At 33.8% G+C, this 16,935-nt stretch overlaps 1 protein-coding gene across 1 annotated transcript; it reads left to right on the plus strand.

The window, feature by feature from the left end:
- Positions 1-2,104: 2,104 nt before the first annotated feature.
- LOC143619825 (putative UDP-N-acetylglucosamine--peptide N-acetylglucosaminyltransferase SPINDLY) lies at positions 2,105-7,590 on the plus strand. The gene is made up of 17 exons (XM_077091664.1): positions 2,105-2,623; positions 2,695-2,856; positions 2,924-3,099; positions 3,191-3,266; positions 3,370-3,498; positions 3,655-3,774; positions 3,865-3,933; positions 4,013-4,094; positions 4,404-4,498; positions 5,242-5,306; positions 5,405-5,603; positions 5,694-5,888; positions 5,968-6,062; positions 6,149-6,284; positions 6,364-6,581; positions 6,678-6,805; positions 6,871-7,590. The coding sequence occupies exons 1-17, from the start codon at positions 2,213-2,215 to the stop codon at positions 7,260-7,262; spliced, it is 2,748 nt and encodes a 915-aa protein (XP_076947779.1). The 5' UTR covers positions 2,105-2,212; the 3' UTR covers positions 7,263-7,590.
- Positions 7,591-16,935: the final 9,345 nt, after the last annotated feature.

The raw sequence follows: 16,935 nt of genomic DNA on the forward strand, positions 1-16,935 counted from the left end.
ATAAGGACCCGATCCAAGTATTTAAAACCATAATTCAAATTTGATTCGAACTGAATTTTGAGTTTTTCAAGTATGATTTAAATAATAAGCACTATACTTTTGAGAAAAAAGTTATACATTAAAACCTTATAAACACTCATTTCTTTTATCATCTTCTTTTAAAGAGCTTCAAATAATACAAGTGTGCTCATAATGGGTTATTAAGCAAATTAACACTCTTACGATCTTAAACCAGTGTTTGTTAGCTTGTCATAGACTTTTAGAGTGATTCCTTGCACCATCCAAATGAACGACAAACAAATCTTGTAAGTATTAGCTGATAAAACTTTTTATCATATGACTAAATTAGAAATTCGTGTATGACACGAGGCAAATGAAGGAAATATTCAATAAAGAAAATTTTATTTCGTTTTGTAAGTTATAAATTTATATATCACAAAGGGGTGAAAGATGAAATAAGAGAAGCATAAAAAAAGTAGGCTGCACTCACTAAATTGCAACATTTAGTAGCAACAAGTTACTTATTTATTAGGTATAGACTAGATAATAAGCCAATGATAGGTACATATTATTTTCATCCGTAAAAACATATCATTGTTTGAGGTATATGTATAATTAACATTCAAAATTTATAAACTAAACACTTGTAAACCAAACAATAACAAGAAATTTGTAGTTGAAGTAAATTTGAAAATTGGGTTACTATAGTTTTTGATTAATTTCACATTTTTGTAATCTTGTTTAACCTAGATCAAACTAAAAACCAATTTGAATCCTTTGTGTACATTCTTCAGTCTTAGTCATTTCCGGTTCTGCCTCAGTCTCATCTTCAAACACACCTATTTATTTTTATTTTTATGTAAGGACACATAAAAATTTATGAAGACTTCACCAACCAATGAGGGTATGCTGCATGCACTAATATTCACTATCCTCCATCTCAATTAATTTCACCAAACCGAATCCTAACCCGATTGCTGAAGCCGATAGTGTGGCGGCAGTGTTACCGAGCTACCTAGTCCCCTTAACCTTTAAATGCCTCGATCGTCTGGACTCTTGAGAGCTTGAAAATAAAACAAACAGACTACATGACCTGAAAATATGTATCGTGAATAATCCAAGGACTAGTTTTGTATCTTGTAAAATATAATAATAATTAATAATTATTATTGGGGCCAGGCAAGGGTTGCAGTGGAACGCGGGCAAAATCATAGACGGAACACAACACCTTCAACATTTGACTACAAACCACCACCACCGCCGCGGTGGCGCTCCGTTCACTCACCGTCATCCTACCACCGTGCCGGAGATTGCGGCGGAACCAACACTCTCAACTCTCCGTATCGTCAGGCACAAAAAACCCCTCTAAACCCTCTCTGTCAGTCAACGAACCCTAACACTAGTAAGCATCGGTAATGCTATTATTATTCAAAACGACTCCGTTTTGAATTCGTATTTAGGTTTTTGAGTTTCGCATTTTGTTGTGTAGTGTGTTTGTTATAATTAGATAGCGGTTTTCAATTCGAATCAAGTTAATTTAGGTTTTCTTCATTTGATTTTGCGTTACTGGAGTAAAGCTAAATCCTTGATCCGTTTTGTTTGAGGCTAGGTTTACTCTGATGTATCTGCCATGTGCTCTGTTAGGGTTTTGAAGTGGATCAGTACACCTTTTTAGGGGCATAACTGGATACTTTTTTTTTTAATTTTTATTTTGTACAAATAGACCATTAGGCAGGGCTAATCCACATTTATTGACTTTTAAACTAATTATATAAGTTTTTTTATTACATCGAAACAGAAGGCAAGCGGGCAATGCTACCCCTAAAAGAAAAATAAAAGATTCCGTTGCCGGGAAATGCTTTTCTTAAACCTTCGTTTTTTAATACGTATTTAGGTTTTTGAGGTTTGCATTTTGTTGTCTGGTGTTCTTGTAATAATTAGACGGTGGATATGAATTCGAATCATGTTTTTCTAGTTTTAGGTTTTCTTCATTTGATGATTTAACTTTATGTTACTGTAAGGAAAGCTAAATCATTGATCCGTTATGTTTGAGGCTAGGTTTTCTAAGTCTATGGGTCTTTGTTACGTTTATTTATCTGTTATGGGCTCTGTTAGGGTTTTGTGGAAATAGACTGATACACTAATCCACATTATCATCAAATTTTCAATTTGTTGCAGTTGGTTTTGGAATCTGAGCTTTTAGGTGTACAAGATGACATTGACAGAGAAGGATGTTGATGGAGAGAAAGAGAAGGGTCAAGTTAAAGATAATGGTTTTCTAAAAGCAGTTGAACCGTCATTAACTGCCAGCAATTTGACAAAATGTACCAGTCCAATAACAAACAGTTGTGAGGAGAAAGATGCACTTGGTTATGCTAATGTTTTACGGTCTAGAAACAAATTTGTGGAAGCTTTGGGTATATATGAAAGTATAGTAGAGAAAGATAGTGGGATTGTTGAGGCTCATATTGGCAAAGGAATTTGCTTGCAGATGCAAAATAAGGGAAAGCAGGCATTTGAGAGCTTTTCTGAAGCTGTTAAGTTAGATCCAGAAAATCCTTGTGCACTTACTCATTGTGGTATTTTGTATAAAGATGAAGGCCGATTGGTGGAGGCTGCTGAGGTATTGCTGTGTTGTACTTAATACTATTATTAATTAAGAAAGCATTATACAATTTTTGATGTCATATGCAGTCATACCGTAAGGCTCTGGGAGCAGATCCATCATATAAACCAGCAGCAGAATGTCTGGCAATTGTACTTACAGATATTGGAACTAGTTTAAAGCTTGCTGGTAACACACAAGAGGGAATTCAGAACTATTATGATGCTATCAAGATTGACCCTCATTATGCTGTAAGCTCATCTGCTTTGGTTTAAGGTTTCATTCTGTTTAGTGTATTCTTATTGTTTATTTTGGCAGCCTGCATATTACAATCTTGGAGTTGTATATTCTGAAATGATGCAATATGACACAGCACTTAATTGCTATGAGAAGGCTGCATTGGAAAGGCCTATGTATGCTGAAGCATATTGTAACATGGGTGTGATTTATAAAAACCGTGGAGATTTGGAATCGGCTATTGCTTGCTATGAGAGGTTATGAATGTTTATTTATTGTTTACCATTGAGGCATCCATTATTTTATATTTGCTAATATTCTTTGAATGGTTTTCTTGTATTTTTTCAGGTGTTTGGCTGTGTCACCCAACTTTGAGATTGCTAAGAATAACATGGCAATTGCTTTGACAGATTTAGGTACAAAGGTAAAACAATTTTGTACCCATTGTTTTCTTGGTTACATTTAATGGTTCTATTCATTTTTTTTTATGGTTAATTGGTTATTCTATAATACTCACATATTTTCAGGTAAAATTGGAGGGAGATATTAACCAAGGTGTGGCATATTACAAAAAAGCTTTATACTATAACTGGCATTATGCAGATGCTATGTACAATCTTGGGGTTGCATATGGGGAAATGCTTAAGTTTGAAATGGTAAAGTTGATGGATATCTTTGTGTTCTTTTTGCTTCATTAATCATTGTATTGTTAATCAATTTTCATTATCTTTTGTATGGTATACTTTTAGTCATATGTAGCGCCATTGTGTTAATTTCTATGAATTGTAGTAAGCTATCACTTCTGTTTGCAGGCAATTGTGTTCTATGAACTTGCTTTCCACTTTAATCCCCATTGTGCGGAGGCATGCAATAATCTTGGAGTTATTTATAAGGACCGAGACAACCTTGATAAAGCTGTGGAGTGTTATCAGGTTATTCATTTCACATTGCAAGTATTTGTGTTTCATGATTAATAGATGTAGACCTTATTCTAATATATTTTTGTTGGTTTTCTTTTGAAGTTGGCTTTGTCAATTAAACCTAATTTCTCTCAGTCGTTGAACAACCTTGGAGTAGTCTACACAGTGCAGGTATAAATGAATCTATCAGAATTTAACAGGACGATGTAGTTTTACGGTTACTTATTGCATTATAAATAAACATGTATAGGGTAAAATGGATGCTGCTGCTAGCATGATCGAGAAAGCAATTGTGGCAAACCCTACTTATGCAGAAGCTTACAATAACTTAGGTTTGTTTCTAACATAATCATACACTGTAATCATTAACGTTTTTAGCAGATTGTAGTTGTCCTTTTGAGCGTTTATTAGGTGTGCAAATCACTGCATATTTGGATACTGTAGAATCTATAAAGTTTTAGACTTGTAGCAAGTTCTATTATCTATATGCCACCTTGATTTTGTTCGACAAGGTTCAGCTCTAAAGTAAAAGTTTACTAGCTGCCATCTTACAGTTTATTTATAGTATTTTTCTTGTTTTTTTTCCTTTCATTCTATGCATATCATGTTATTGATTATTTGTTGCAAATTGTTACGTGTAGGGGTTTTGTACAGAGATGCTGGGAGTATAACTTTGGCAATTGAAGCATATGAGCAGTGTCTTAAGATAGACCCAGATTCTCGCAACGCAGGCCAGGTATTATTATATGCATTTAATTCTTCTCTAGTTTATAGTTACTAGATAATCACGTGGATTGCCTTAAAAAGGAGAAAACATGATACCTTAATGGGAATCACATTTTGTTTGCCTCTCAAAATGGAGACATAATGTGTAGTCATGATTCATTACTGTTTGATGTTAATAGACAGCACTAACTACTAACCATATGAAATGCAAGTAGTGTTTGTTAAAACTGAATGAAAAGGTGCTAACGGGTGAGAGCTCAAGTGGTTTAGATGTTTTGCATAGAACTGGTGCTAACGGAAATAGGAAAATATTGTTTATTAGTCGTTTTATATTCAACGTCTTGATTTAATCCTTGTTAACTATTTTTAGACAGTGAAATTGTTTGGTAATGCCGCATGATAAATGGTAAATAATCTTGTTAAATCATAAATTTACATAAATGAAGCTAACTAATGCATGTCTCATAAAAATGATATTTATTTTTAACAGTTATGACAAAGTAAAATAATTGTTTTGTTGCACACGTATTCTCGGATATAAGTCAGCTTCTTAGGTAATTTTTGCTTACAAAAAATGAGGAGCTTGTAATTTGGTAATTGGTGAATACTGATATGCGAACTTATAGTTCGGTGCATACATAAGGTGATTACATCTGAATCAAACTAACAGTTGAAGAGAATTAATAAATCTTTACCTCATGACTGAGCTTATTTAACATTTTTCTTATTTTTTGCGCATTGACTTCGTTGCAGAACCGATTACTCGCAATGAACTACATTAACGAGGGAACAGATTCTAAATTATTTGAAGCTCACAGGTTTCTTTTAGCTATTACACATGTTGCATATACTTTGTATATTGTTAGTTTGACATTACATACTTATATATGCATACAACTTATATGACTTATTACAGGGACTGGGGCTGTCGGTTTATGAGATTACATCCTCAGTATACTTCGTGGGACAATTCAAAAGATCCAGAAAGACCACTTGTTATTGGATATGTGTCTCCTGATTATTTTACACATTCTGTATCTTATTTCATCGAAGCACCTCTTTTCTATCATGACTATGTTAACTATAAGGTGGTTGTTTACTCGGCGGTTGTTAAGGTAAAGTGTCCGTCTACACGCCATTTACACGTCTAATATTTCATTCTATTCACTATGTGTATATATATATGCTATTTGTAAATGTCGCAGGCAGATGCAAAAACATTTAAGTTCAGAGATATAGTTTTGAAAAGAGGAGGCGTATGGAGAGATATTTATGGAGTTGATGAGAAGAAGGTTGCAAGCATGGTTCGAGAAGATAAAGTTGATATTTTGGTGGAACTTACCGGTCATACCGCTAATAATAAGCTGGGAATGATGGCTTGCCGCCCTGCACCACTTCAGGTTATCAATTAATAAATTTATTATTATTTACTTTGAATTCAACATGCTGCTTATATTATTTTGGCTTTATACACTTAAGGTGACGTGGATTGGATACCCGAATACCACTGGTTTGCCTACTATTGACTACCGAATTACCGACGCCTTGGCTGACCCTCCTGATACAAAGCAGAAGTACAGTTTTTTAGATATATTCTCAAGAAAATAATATACTATTAATATATATATTGAACTCAATGGAAGTATTGCATTGTTTACAGGCATGTTGAGGATCTTGTTCGTCTACCAGAATGCTTTCTTTGCTATACACCGTCTCCCGAGGCAGGGCCTACATCACCTGCACCTGCTCTTTCTAATGGCTTTGTGACATTTGGTAGTTTCAACAATTTAGCAAAGGTAAGGAAGAAGAGTAGTTTTGTAATATCTTATTTTTAACGAACTTTTTTTTAACTTTTGAACATTTTCTCTGTATCAGATAACACCAAAAGTACTGCAAGTTTGGGCGAAAATTTTATGTGCAGTTCCAAACTCTAGGCTTATTGTGAAGTGTAAACCTTTCTGCTGTGAAAGTGTAAGACAGAAATTCCTATCAACATTGGAGCAGTTAGGTTTGGAATCACTTCGCGTGGATCTCGTGCCTTTGATTTTACTCAATCATGATCATATGCAAGCATATTCTCTTATGGACATTAGGTAAACTCTTCATTTTATTAATTTTTAAGTTTAGACGTTTGAAGATATAATACTATTAGGCTTATTTTTATTATATTTTTGTGTGTATTCTTGTAGCTTGGATACCTTTCCATATGCAGGAACTACAACCACATGCGAATCTCTTTACATGGGAGTGCCATGTGTCACCATGGGTGGTTCGGTTCACGCACATAATGTTGGTGTCAGTCTTCTAACTGCAGTTGGTAAGATTTTCTTTATTAATTATTTTAATATTGTGTATTATTAATTATATAACTTTAAATTTCAGGATTAGAACGACTGGTTGCAAAAAGTGAAGATGAGTATTTTAAGCTGGCAATACAATTGGCTTCTGATATTACATCACTTTCAAATCTCAGAATGAATCTAAGAAGCCAGATGTCCAAATCCCCTTTATGTAACGGATCCAAATTTATTACCGGATTGGAGTCCTCTTATCGTGACATGTGGCGCAAATACTGTAAAGGTAAAGTTCCATCTTTAAAGCAAATGGAAACACTTCAGAATTATACCCCGCAATTTACTTCTTTACTCTCTAAAGATGACCCGTTTGGGTCAGTTAAGGAAAACGGGTTCAATTTAGGGCCTCCGCATTTATTAACTAGTGAAGAAAGTGGGAGTCGGCCAAATCAGTCATCAAGCTTGGGTCAGTCAAAGTGATGTAGGGTTAGAAAGGCGTATATGTTGAGATACACAATTTTTATAGTAGTGTAGACTGTTCTGTAATCTGTGTTGCCTTGTAGGCCGTAAGCTATTTGTGTCATATTTTGAGTATTGTTGGCTGGCTGGTTTGTCATTTACTTAAATGTAGAAAGTTAGAACAGTGAAACAGGATGGTTGTTGATGAATTATGTTGTGTTTCTGGGGGCTTTTTGCTCGGGAAATTGATACAAATGGTGGTATTGTTTTATTTCACTTATTGAATACAAATGAGTTTACACAATTTTAAAAAGAAAAAAAAACACAAGAGAGGTTGGCACACCGGGTTTTTTTGGGAACCAGATTTCGGGTTTGGTCAACAAAAGTTAAAAACCGGGTCAAGTAGGAACCGGTTTCGGGTATGGTCTGGGTTTTGACTGGGTTTTTATTGGGTATTGACCAGGTCGGGTCTGGTTTTTGACCGGGTAGAGTTGGAACTGGTTCTTGGGTCCAAGTACAGTTTCTTTCAGAAACCAAAACCTGGTTCTTACCCGCTGGTTGGGTAAGACGAAGTCTGGTTCCAGGTAGGGCACACCGGGTTAGGCCCGGAACTCGGTTTTATGCCCATCTCTAAGATGCTATTTTAAAGGGATAGACACAACTTATGTGCAACATTACTATATGGTTGACTTTGTTGTTTTGAAATGCTTTAGATACTGACATTATGTACATTTACTCATTGAATAGTAATATGTGCATGTTTTTTTTTCGAAACTGTAAATTTTATAATCCAAAAAAACCAACACCACGAGCTACCACCTCCACAAGCGGAGAGGAGTCACCTAAAAAAACTAACGAGGGATACTACATGAACAAGAATTTACACCACTTAGACTAATTTAATTGCCTATTTTTTGATCTAAACTTGTACCAAAAATACCCACTCAACTTAATATCTCCAATCAGCTCTTTAATCTCTTTATCTTCAAAGACCTTCTCATTTCTTGCTTTCCAAATTCTCCAGCAAGCGACTATAACAATCCTGTGAAAAACCTCCTTTTCCACATCGCCAAGCTCCATAGACTTACATAGATCTAATATATCTCTTACCGTAAAACCGAAGATAGGAGGGACTTTGCACCATTGACTTATATGCTTCCACACTACCGACGCCACTAAGCAACCGGTAGTAATGCGATCCGCCGACTCAAAGCTTACGTCGCATAGAGGGCACCGATCATCCTCCACCTGGATATTCCTCTTAACAAGTGCCATCTTAGTCGGAATTCGATTCATTTCCGCTCTCCACGCTTGGATATTGCATTTAGAAGGGACCAATTTACTCCATTTATGATGTAGTTATTGCTTATGTTTTTATTCTTAACCAATATCTTCTTTATAGAACTAACCGAAAAAACCCCGTCTGTATTACCAATCCATCTCCAAGAGTCCGGGCCCCCTTTCCAGGAAGCCGAGCTCATCAACTGTAAGCATTTTTCCCATTCAAATCTTTCTTGTTCCGCCCTCAGATTTCTATACCAATCCCATGTCCAACTAAAATTACCCCCTTGTCACCAAAACCAATCACTAACTTTACAGAACTTGAATTTTTCAAGTTTAAATAAGTTCGGACAAACTTCCTTTAAACTTGAGCTACCAGCCCAAACATCGGTCCAGAAACCAAGTTTCTTACCATCTCCTGTAAAGTGAGAAGTTTGTGGATTCAATTATTTAATTTATAAGAAACATTTGGAAGGATATGTTTCTTTTGTTTTTTACTTGGTTAAAATTAATTTTCTTTTTATGTGAGATCAGTTAGATTTGTAACTCAATTTTAAGAGTGAGCAACCAAGATAATTTGTTTACATCGAATAATCTTCTTTGTTCTGTTCTATCATCGCCTTGCTAAGTTGGTAAAGATCAACGCCACAAAGTCTCATCTCAAAAAACGATGATTATTAGTGGTTTTTGAAAATTTATTTTATGAGTTTTATCAATGCATGCAAAGGCAATTCTTACAATTGTTTCACAAGGGGTTGCCGCAATTAGCAACGGCGATTTCTTGGTCTTAAAACACGTGCAGTGTGAATAGCCAGAGGATATGACTAGGGTTGTGAGCGGACACAACAAGACGAGACCTTGTCATTGTTCGTATCTAAGCTTTTGTCGAACAAACGGACAGTTCACGAATACCCTTCCGAATGAAAGTTCATGTCCGTTCATTGTTCGGTAACGGACACTAATGGATAAACGAACACCGAGGACACTAATGGACTGTAACATTTCAGATTTTACCAAACCCGTATTCGTTTATGTTTAACCCGAACAAAACGTTTTTAAATCTTTAATATTTATCAAAATCAAATATTTATAAGTACTTAAGTTTCTAATATACATTTTATACCCTTTAAGTTCTTAAATTTACTTATTCTATGTTTAAACTTTAAAATAATTAAAAAGTGAACATTTTAGGAAGTTAAGGGACTATATTTGTCAAAAATTTAAACTCACCCATTGTGGGCCGGAGCGCTGCGCGACCACCATGGGGGGTGGCCTCCGCGCGGCGCTATGGCCTTACTGGTCAGATCGTTTTGCTTTAATTGTTTCCTAGTTCGTTTTTGGCCCAAAATCGCTTATTTTAGGACATAATCGAGTGTTTTAAGACCCAAGAAAACTAATATAGCTTAGATACATGTCCATGCCCCTTAACCCTTGATCAAGAACAAAATTTACTGGTTATAATATTGAATTAATCATTAAAGGCTCATTCGGTTCTTAAACGAGTAAGTTACCATATTTAGTTCGATTTAGTGAATTATATATAAACATATCATTATTTCTCTGCCACAAATCATCCATAAACCCTAATACACAAATCCCATCCGTCACCTAGCTCTTCCATACTCCGTATTCTTCGGTTTTTGCATTATTGTTGAAGATACACGCTTAATCGGTTGACTTTGCTTATGTACCGACCTTTGACTCTTTGTTGTGGTTGATTCTTTCACTTTCCGGGTAAGTTGTAAACATATAAGTCGTTCATTAACATTCCCTAGTCAATAAACTTCAATAAATTTCAGTGGTTGAAGGATATTGACTGGTTAATTCGTTTAAAACTCGTTAAAGGGCAAAATAGTCAACTAGTTTGACTTACCGTTTTCTCATACTTCTAGTCAGATTCAACGTTCGGTCCAGAAGACTTTTATTCTCGTAACGAAATTTTAAGGCCATTGACCAAAACCCGACTTCCGACTCACTGTTCGGATTCTGGTCAGTATCAGCTCGCTTAAATCTTAAAACAAACATAACTTAAATTCTAAACGTCCATTTGGATTGATTTCAGCGGAAACGATTTCGTTTCTATTCAAGTTATCATATCCTAAAATCTCAGATTTTGAATTGCTTATATCGTTTGACGTGTAGTGGACGACTCGCTTATTGATTAACTCGCTTATTCGTATTTACATTCGTTTGTCATTAATCTAAGGTGAGTTTATCATTTCCCTATTTTACCAACTTTTCTAAACGTTTTGGGGATATATGCGTACCTATCCGTATTTCATACAATATATATATATATATATATATTCAAACAAATGCATACGTGTAATTGTGAGTGACTTAATCAAACATACGTGCTACTTGCTTACTTGTGTTACTATTCATTCATTCGTATATTGGGATTACTATTCATTCATTCATATAGTGGGTGCTCATGCAGTCCTGCTATTGACCAACGCCTGATTCTCTGGGCAACGTTCTACATACTTGTTTATGGTTTGATTATATTTACCGCACTTATCACGTTATGTTTATTTATATTGTTGTGTCAAAACTGGTGATATTCTCACTTAACTTTATGCTGACAAAACTCCATTTTCTACGCATATGCAGGTTGCTTGTATTAAAGATTGAATTTTGGACATGTAGACAAGACCTTAGGATATAATCAAGATAAACATTATTTGAGCTTATATTCATATTTGTAAATTGTTTGTTATAATTGGATAATGTGTGTATATTTGAATAAAATAATTAATTAGATATTGTCACATTTTATATATGATAGTATCTTTGAGCTGTGAGCAATCGGATCACGCCCCGGCATTTTCGCCTTAGGTTGGGGTGTGACAGAATGGTATCAGAGCCGAAGGTTGTAAGATAGGTCGTTAGAAATGGTCCTAGACATATGTTCGGAACCCTATACGTGCTTATCTGAACTGCAGTATGTGCTATTTAATAAATTGTTCACAGCTTGCTTAGATTAATTATTTAAATCGTATTTATCTTATTTATTTATTGCACACACACACAAATTCCGAGGCCATGCCTCATATTCAAAATATTTTTCTAAATATTTTATTTTGGTAGATTATCTTGTATTGTGGGAAATTCCTTAGGAATTCCCGTGTTTTGTTTTGCTCCTTCACCTTGAAGAATGGGGGTATGACAAATGTCGTACAACCATAACTTTAAGTGGTACCCGTATTCGGCTAAACGGTAGCGTGGTAAACATAACTGGCTAAACGGTTATACTTCCAAATTGTGTTTTTATTTATTTTAAATTTATTTGATTCATTAATTCGATATTTAGTTGGGTCGGTTAAATGCCATGTAACGCTCATGGTCCGAACAACTCCATTGATTTGATAATTCGTTAATTAGTTGGTCAATTAAACGCCATGTAGACGCGGCTGAAAAACTCAATTGTGTATTTCTCGTTATTTGAATTGGGCCAACAAATTGCCATGGAACGCTCATGGGAGGCCAATTCACAAACTTTATGTTGCTTTATTTAGTTGGGCTATTCAAATTGCCATGGAAAGCTCATGGGAGGTTAACTCGTTTGATATGTTTGGTTATTTTATTCTTGGAAAATTTTATAAAACATTATTTACTTAAATGCTTCAAACTTATACATATTATTTTAAATCCCGACTCGCCCTCGAGTCTTCACTAGCACTAATTCATAGACATACATATACATATACATATACATATGCATACGCATCCCCATTATTTCACAACAACTCATTCCCACAACTCACCTGTCATCTTACACATTTTCATTGTTGATCCTCGCAGAATGTCTTCTCAATCTCATCGTCAAAATCAACGTCGTTCACCTATTTCTCGTAATTGCTGTTCAACTACTAGAATCTACAAGGAGTTTGCTACTGTATTTCGTTAACTAAACGACCGCCAATCTCGACAAAACTAAAAATTAGACCAAACAAGAATTTTATACTAACTTATATCCGTTAAAATATTATTTAAATTATCTTTTCTTATTTATATCCATATTCTCAAACTATAAATTTCTAAATGCATTTAATCCTTATCCTCAACTTTAAATTATAAATATTTTATTATCTCTTGTTTTTCCTCATTTTACTTTTCACCACTTACTTTCCATAAGTCTTTATTATTAAAATTCAAATATTGCAAATTTTATCGATATTAAACTAAATTTTTCATCATCCAAATTTAATTCTCATTATTAAATTAAATTTTTCATTAATTAAATTTTTACCATTAAAATTGACTTTTTGATAAATCTCCATTAAAAAACTCATCACTCACTTTATTTATTGATTAAGTTCGTTATTTGAAACTAAACGTTGGTTCATAAATATTTCAACTCCCTACTTTGATTTTGATACATTTTGAAAACTTTAAACGTTTTAAATGATAAATTCGTAGTTGTTAGAATAGTCATGGTGATTAATGCATATCTAGCCTCGCATTTATCTCATGTTTATTAAATGTTTCACATCTTATTTTTGTTATCGCAATTAATTTAAAATTTTGTTATTTACTTAAATTTCCATTATCGATAATTCAATTTACATATTTCCTAATAATTATAACGATTTTGTGAAAAAGGAAAAAAATTCACGAATTCCCAAATTTAATCTTTTAATATCTTCAATTGCCTACATTATAATTTATCTAATTTTAAAGATTTACTTGGAATAGGACTATCTTGGTGATTCAGGAATATCCGCTTCCAGTTTAATCTATTAACGATTTATTTTAATACGTACATTTTCGCATTATCATTAACATTTAAATTATTAACTATTATAATATTTTAGAATATCTTAATCGAATTAATCTCATCTCAAAATCACAAACTTGAGAGGCTATAACTTTATATTAACTTCTCTTTAAATCTCATAAGTTCTCAACTAACTAAACTCGACTCACCAAATAAATTTATACTCTCGATCTTAAGAATTTTGTTCCTAATGAATACGATCTTTACAGATTCCACATGTTATTAACTATCTTAAGAATTGCTATAAATTAAACTTTTGCGCATATCATCTCATGAATCAAGTTCCTTTATCTATCATGATTAGCTTCATATTCTACTCTTAACTTACTCTTGATCATCATAATTCATTTCAAATGTCTGCTTCAAGAAATTCATTTCAATCTCCAAAATTTGTAACTTTCCTAATCAAAAGATATAATAGAAATCACCTGGTTTTATTAATCAAATCTGAACATTAAATAAGTATCCCTTGAATTTATATTTAAAGTTATCAAAACATTTGTTTCTTTCAAAATGATGGTTTTAAATGTTTTATAACCCACATGATGAAACGAGTTATGCGGACCATCTGATGATAAGAGTAATTACGGCTCGGAACATAATTATTCAAGTCCTCGCATGGGAATCATAATACGTACAATTGTGTGTCATGATTTAGAACCAAAGATAGCTTGGGTAACGGTACAAATGATGAGATAATAAGGACATGGTGGATACGCCGCTGGTACATCCTATATATAAGTGCCCTTATCGGATTGTCATTTGAAGCGTTGCTTCGGTTATTGGAAGTTCTATGTTATGATATTTTCCTTAAAAGTTTAAATTGTTTTCAAAACAATGATGTTTTGGTTTTCCTTAATTTCAGGAAGAAATTCCCTAAAGTAGGGGAGACTGTAACATTTCAGATTTTACCAAACCCATATTCGTTTATGTTTAACCCGAACAAAACGTTTTTAAATCTTTAATATTAATCAAAAGCAAATATTTATAAGTAATTAAGTTTCTAATATACATTTTATACCCTTTAAGTTCTTAAATTTACTTATTATATGTTTAAACTTTAAAATAATTAAAAAGTGAACATTTTAGGAAGTTAAGGGACTATATTTGTCAAAAATTTAAACTCACCCATTGTGGGCCGGAGCGCTGCGCGACCACCATGGGGGGTGGCCTCCGCGCGGCGCTATGGCCTTACTGGTCAGATCGTTTTGCTTTAATTGTTTCCTAGTTCGTTTTTGACCCGAAATCGCTTATTTTAGGACATAATCGAGTGTTTTAAGACCCAAGAAAACTAATATAGCTTAGATACATGTCAGTGCCCCTTAACCCTTGATCAAGAACAAAATTTAATGGTTATAATATTGAATTAATCATTAAAGGCCCATTCGGTTCTTAAACGAGTAAGTTACCATATTTAGTTCGATTTAGTGAATCATATATAAACATATCATTATTTCTCTACCACAAATCATCCATAAACCCTAATACACAAATCCCATCCGTCACCTAGCTCTTCCATACTCCATATTCTTCGGTTTTTGCATTATTTTTGAAGATACACGCTTAATCGGTTGACTTTGCTTATGTACCGACCTTTGACTCTTCGTTGTGGTTGCTTCTTTCACTTTCCGGGTAAGTTGTAAACATAGAAGTCATTCATTAACATTCCCTAGTCAATAACCTTCAATCAATTTTGGTGGTTGAAGGGTATTGACTGGTCAATTCGTTTAAAGCTCGTTGAAGGGCAAAATAGTCAACTAGTTTGACTTACCGTTTTCTCATACTTCTGGTCGGATTCAACATTCGGTCCAGAAGACTTTTATTCTCATAACGAAATTTTAAAGAAACTGACCAAAACCCGACTTCCGACTCGCTGTTTGGATTCTGGTCAATTCAGCTCGCTTAAATCTTAAAACAAACATAACTTAAATTCTAAAAGTCCGTTTGGATTGATTCCAGAGGAAACGATTTCGTTTCTATTCATTTTATCATATCCTAAAATCTCATATTTTGAATTGGTTATATCGTTTGACATGTAGTGGACGACTCGCTTATTCGTATTTACATTGTCATTAATCTAAGGTGAGTTTATTATTCCCCTATTTTACCAACTTTTCTAAACGTTTTGGGGATATATGCGTACCTATCCGTATTTCATACTATATATATATATTCAAACAAATGTATATGTGTAATTGTGAGTGACTTAATCAAACATAAGTGCTACTTGCTTACTTGTGTTACTATTCATTCATTTGTATATTGGGATTACTATTCATTCATTTATATAGTGGGTGCTCTTGCTATTGACCAACGCCCGATTTGCTTGGCAACGGTCTACATACTTGTTTATGGTTTGATTATATTTACCGCACCTATCACGTTATGCTTATTCATATTGTTGTGTCAAAACTGGTGATATTCTCACTTAACTTTATGATGACAAAACTCCATTTTTTACGCATATGCAGGTTGCTTGTGTTGAAGATTGAAATTTGGACATGTAGACAAGACCTTAGGATATAATCAAGATAAACATTATTTGAGCTTATATTCATATTTGTAAATTGTTTGTTATAATTGGATAATGTGTGTATTATTTGAATAAAATAATTAATTAGATATTGTCACATTTTATATATGATAGTATCTTCGAGCTGTGAGCAATCGGATCACGCCCCGGCATTTTCGTCTTAGGTTGGGGTGTGACAGAATGGTATCAGAGCCAAAGGTTGTAAGATAGGTCGTTAGAAATGGTCCTAGACATAATTTTGATTATGTTATTATTTTCTCTTTTAAGCTAAGTGTCATTTTCATACATGTGGTTTGTTTAGTTATGCAACTTTAGTACATTTTTATTGAATTTATTACAACTATATACTTTGATTAGTTTTGGATAGATAGACAAACCAAAAGAGACATTACATATTATTACAATTAAAAGGTAACTAAATATATGACAGAAGATGAAAAACAACCATGAAATATATAATAACAGTAGCCATTTTTCTTGCATTTTATTTATGTGCATTATTTTTTTTTCAAAAGTTCGGTATAATAACAGTAGCTCTTTAACACATCGGAGGATCAAGCCAAATAACAATCACACAACTTCGCACTTCTTCGTATAACATCAATTGAACTTGTAGATGAATGACGGTTGACAAATCATATGGATAAAACAATATATCGTAATTCATTGAACTTGAAGATGAATAATGGTTAGGGTTTGAAGGACCAATGAGCGTGGGAAGGGGGTTGATCTGTTCATTTAGGGTTAGAGATGATCTTTTAGTTGTAATATGTAATGTCTCTCTTGGTTTGTCTGTCTTCCAAAATTAATCAAAGTATCCAGTTGCAATAAATGCATAAAGGAAAATTGGATTTTAATAATCCTAACTTTCTGTTATTGGCCGATAATAATCCAACTTAGTTTATTCCCACCAGTGGTCCCAATTTTTAAAAAGTTGGCTCTCGATGGTACCACCGTTAAAAAAACCTAACGGTGTTAAGTTTTTTCCGAATTTCAAGCTCATCTTTGAGGGATTTTGATCGGAAGGAGGATACGAGTCGATTAACGTAAAAATTAGCTCGAAATGATTCTTCAAATGGCTTGATTGGTGCTTCAAATCT

The sequence above is a fragment of the Bidens hawaiensis genome, unplaced genomic scaffold (genome assembly GCF_021521415.1).
Source record: "Bidens hawaiensis isolate Kalapana, Puna unplaced genomic scaffold, B.hawaiensis_p1.1 tig00002507_1, whole genome shotgun sequence".
NCBI lineage: Eukaryota > Viridiplantae > Streptophyta > Magnoliopsida > Asterales > Asteraceae > Bidens > Bidens hawaiensis.

Coding starts and splice junctions, on each gene's coding strand:
- LOC143619825 (XM_077091664.1), top strand. CDS start 2,213: ATGACATTGACAGAGAAGGATGTTGATGGAGAGAAAGAGAAGGGTCAA. Junction 3,267..3,369: donor TGACAGATTTAGGTACAAAG/GTAAAACAATTT, acceptor ACATATTTTCAG/GTAAAATTGGAGGGAGATAT. Junction 4,499..5,241: donor ATTCTCGCAACGCAGGCCAG/GTATTATTATAT, acceptor ACTTCGTTGCAG/AACCGATTACTCGCAATGAA.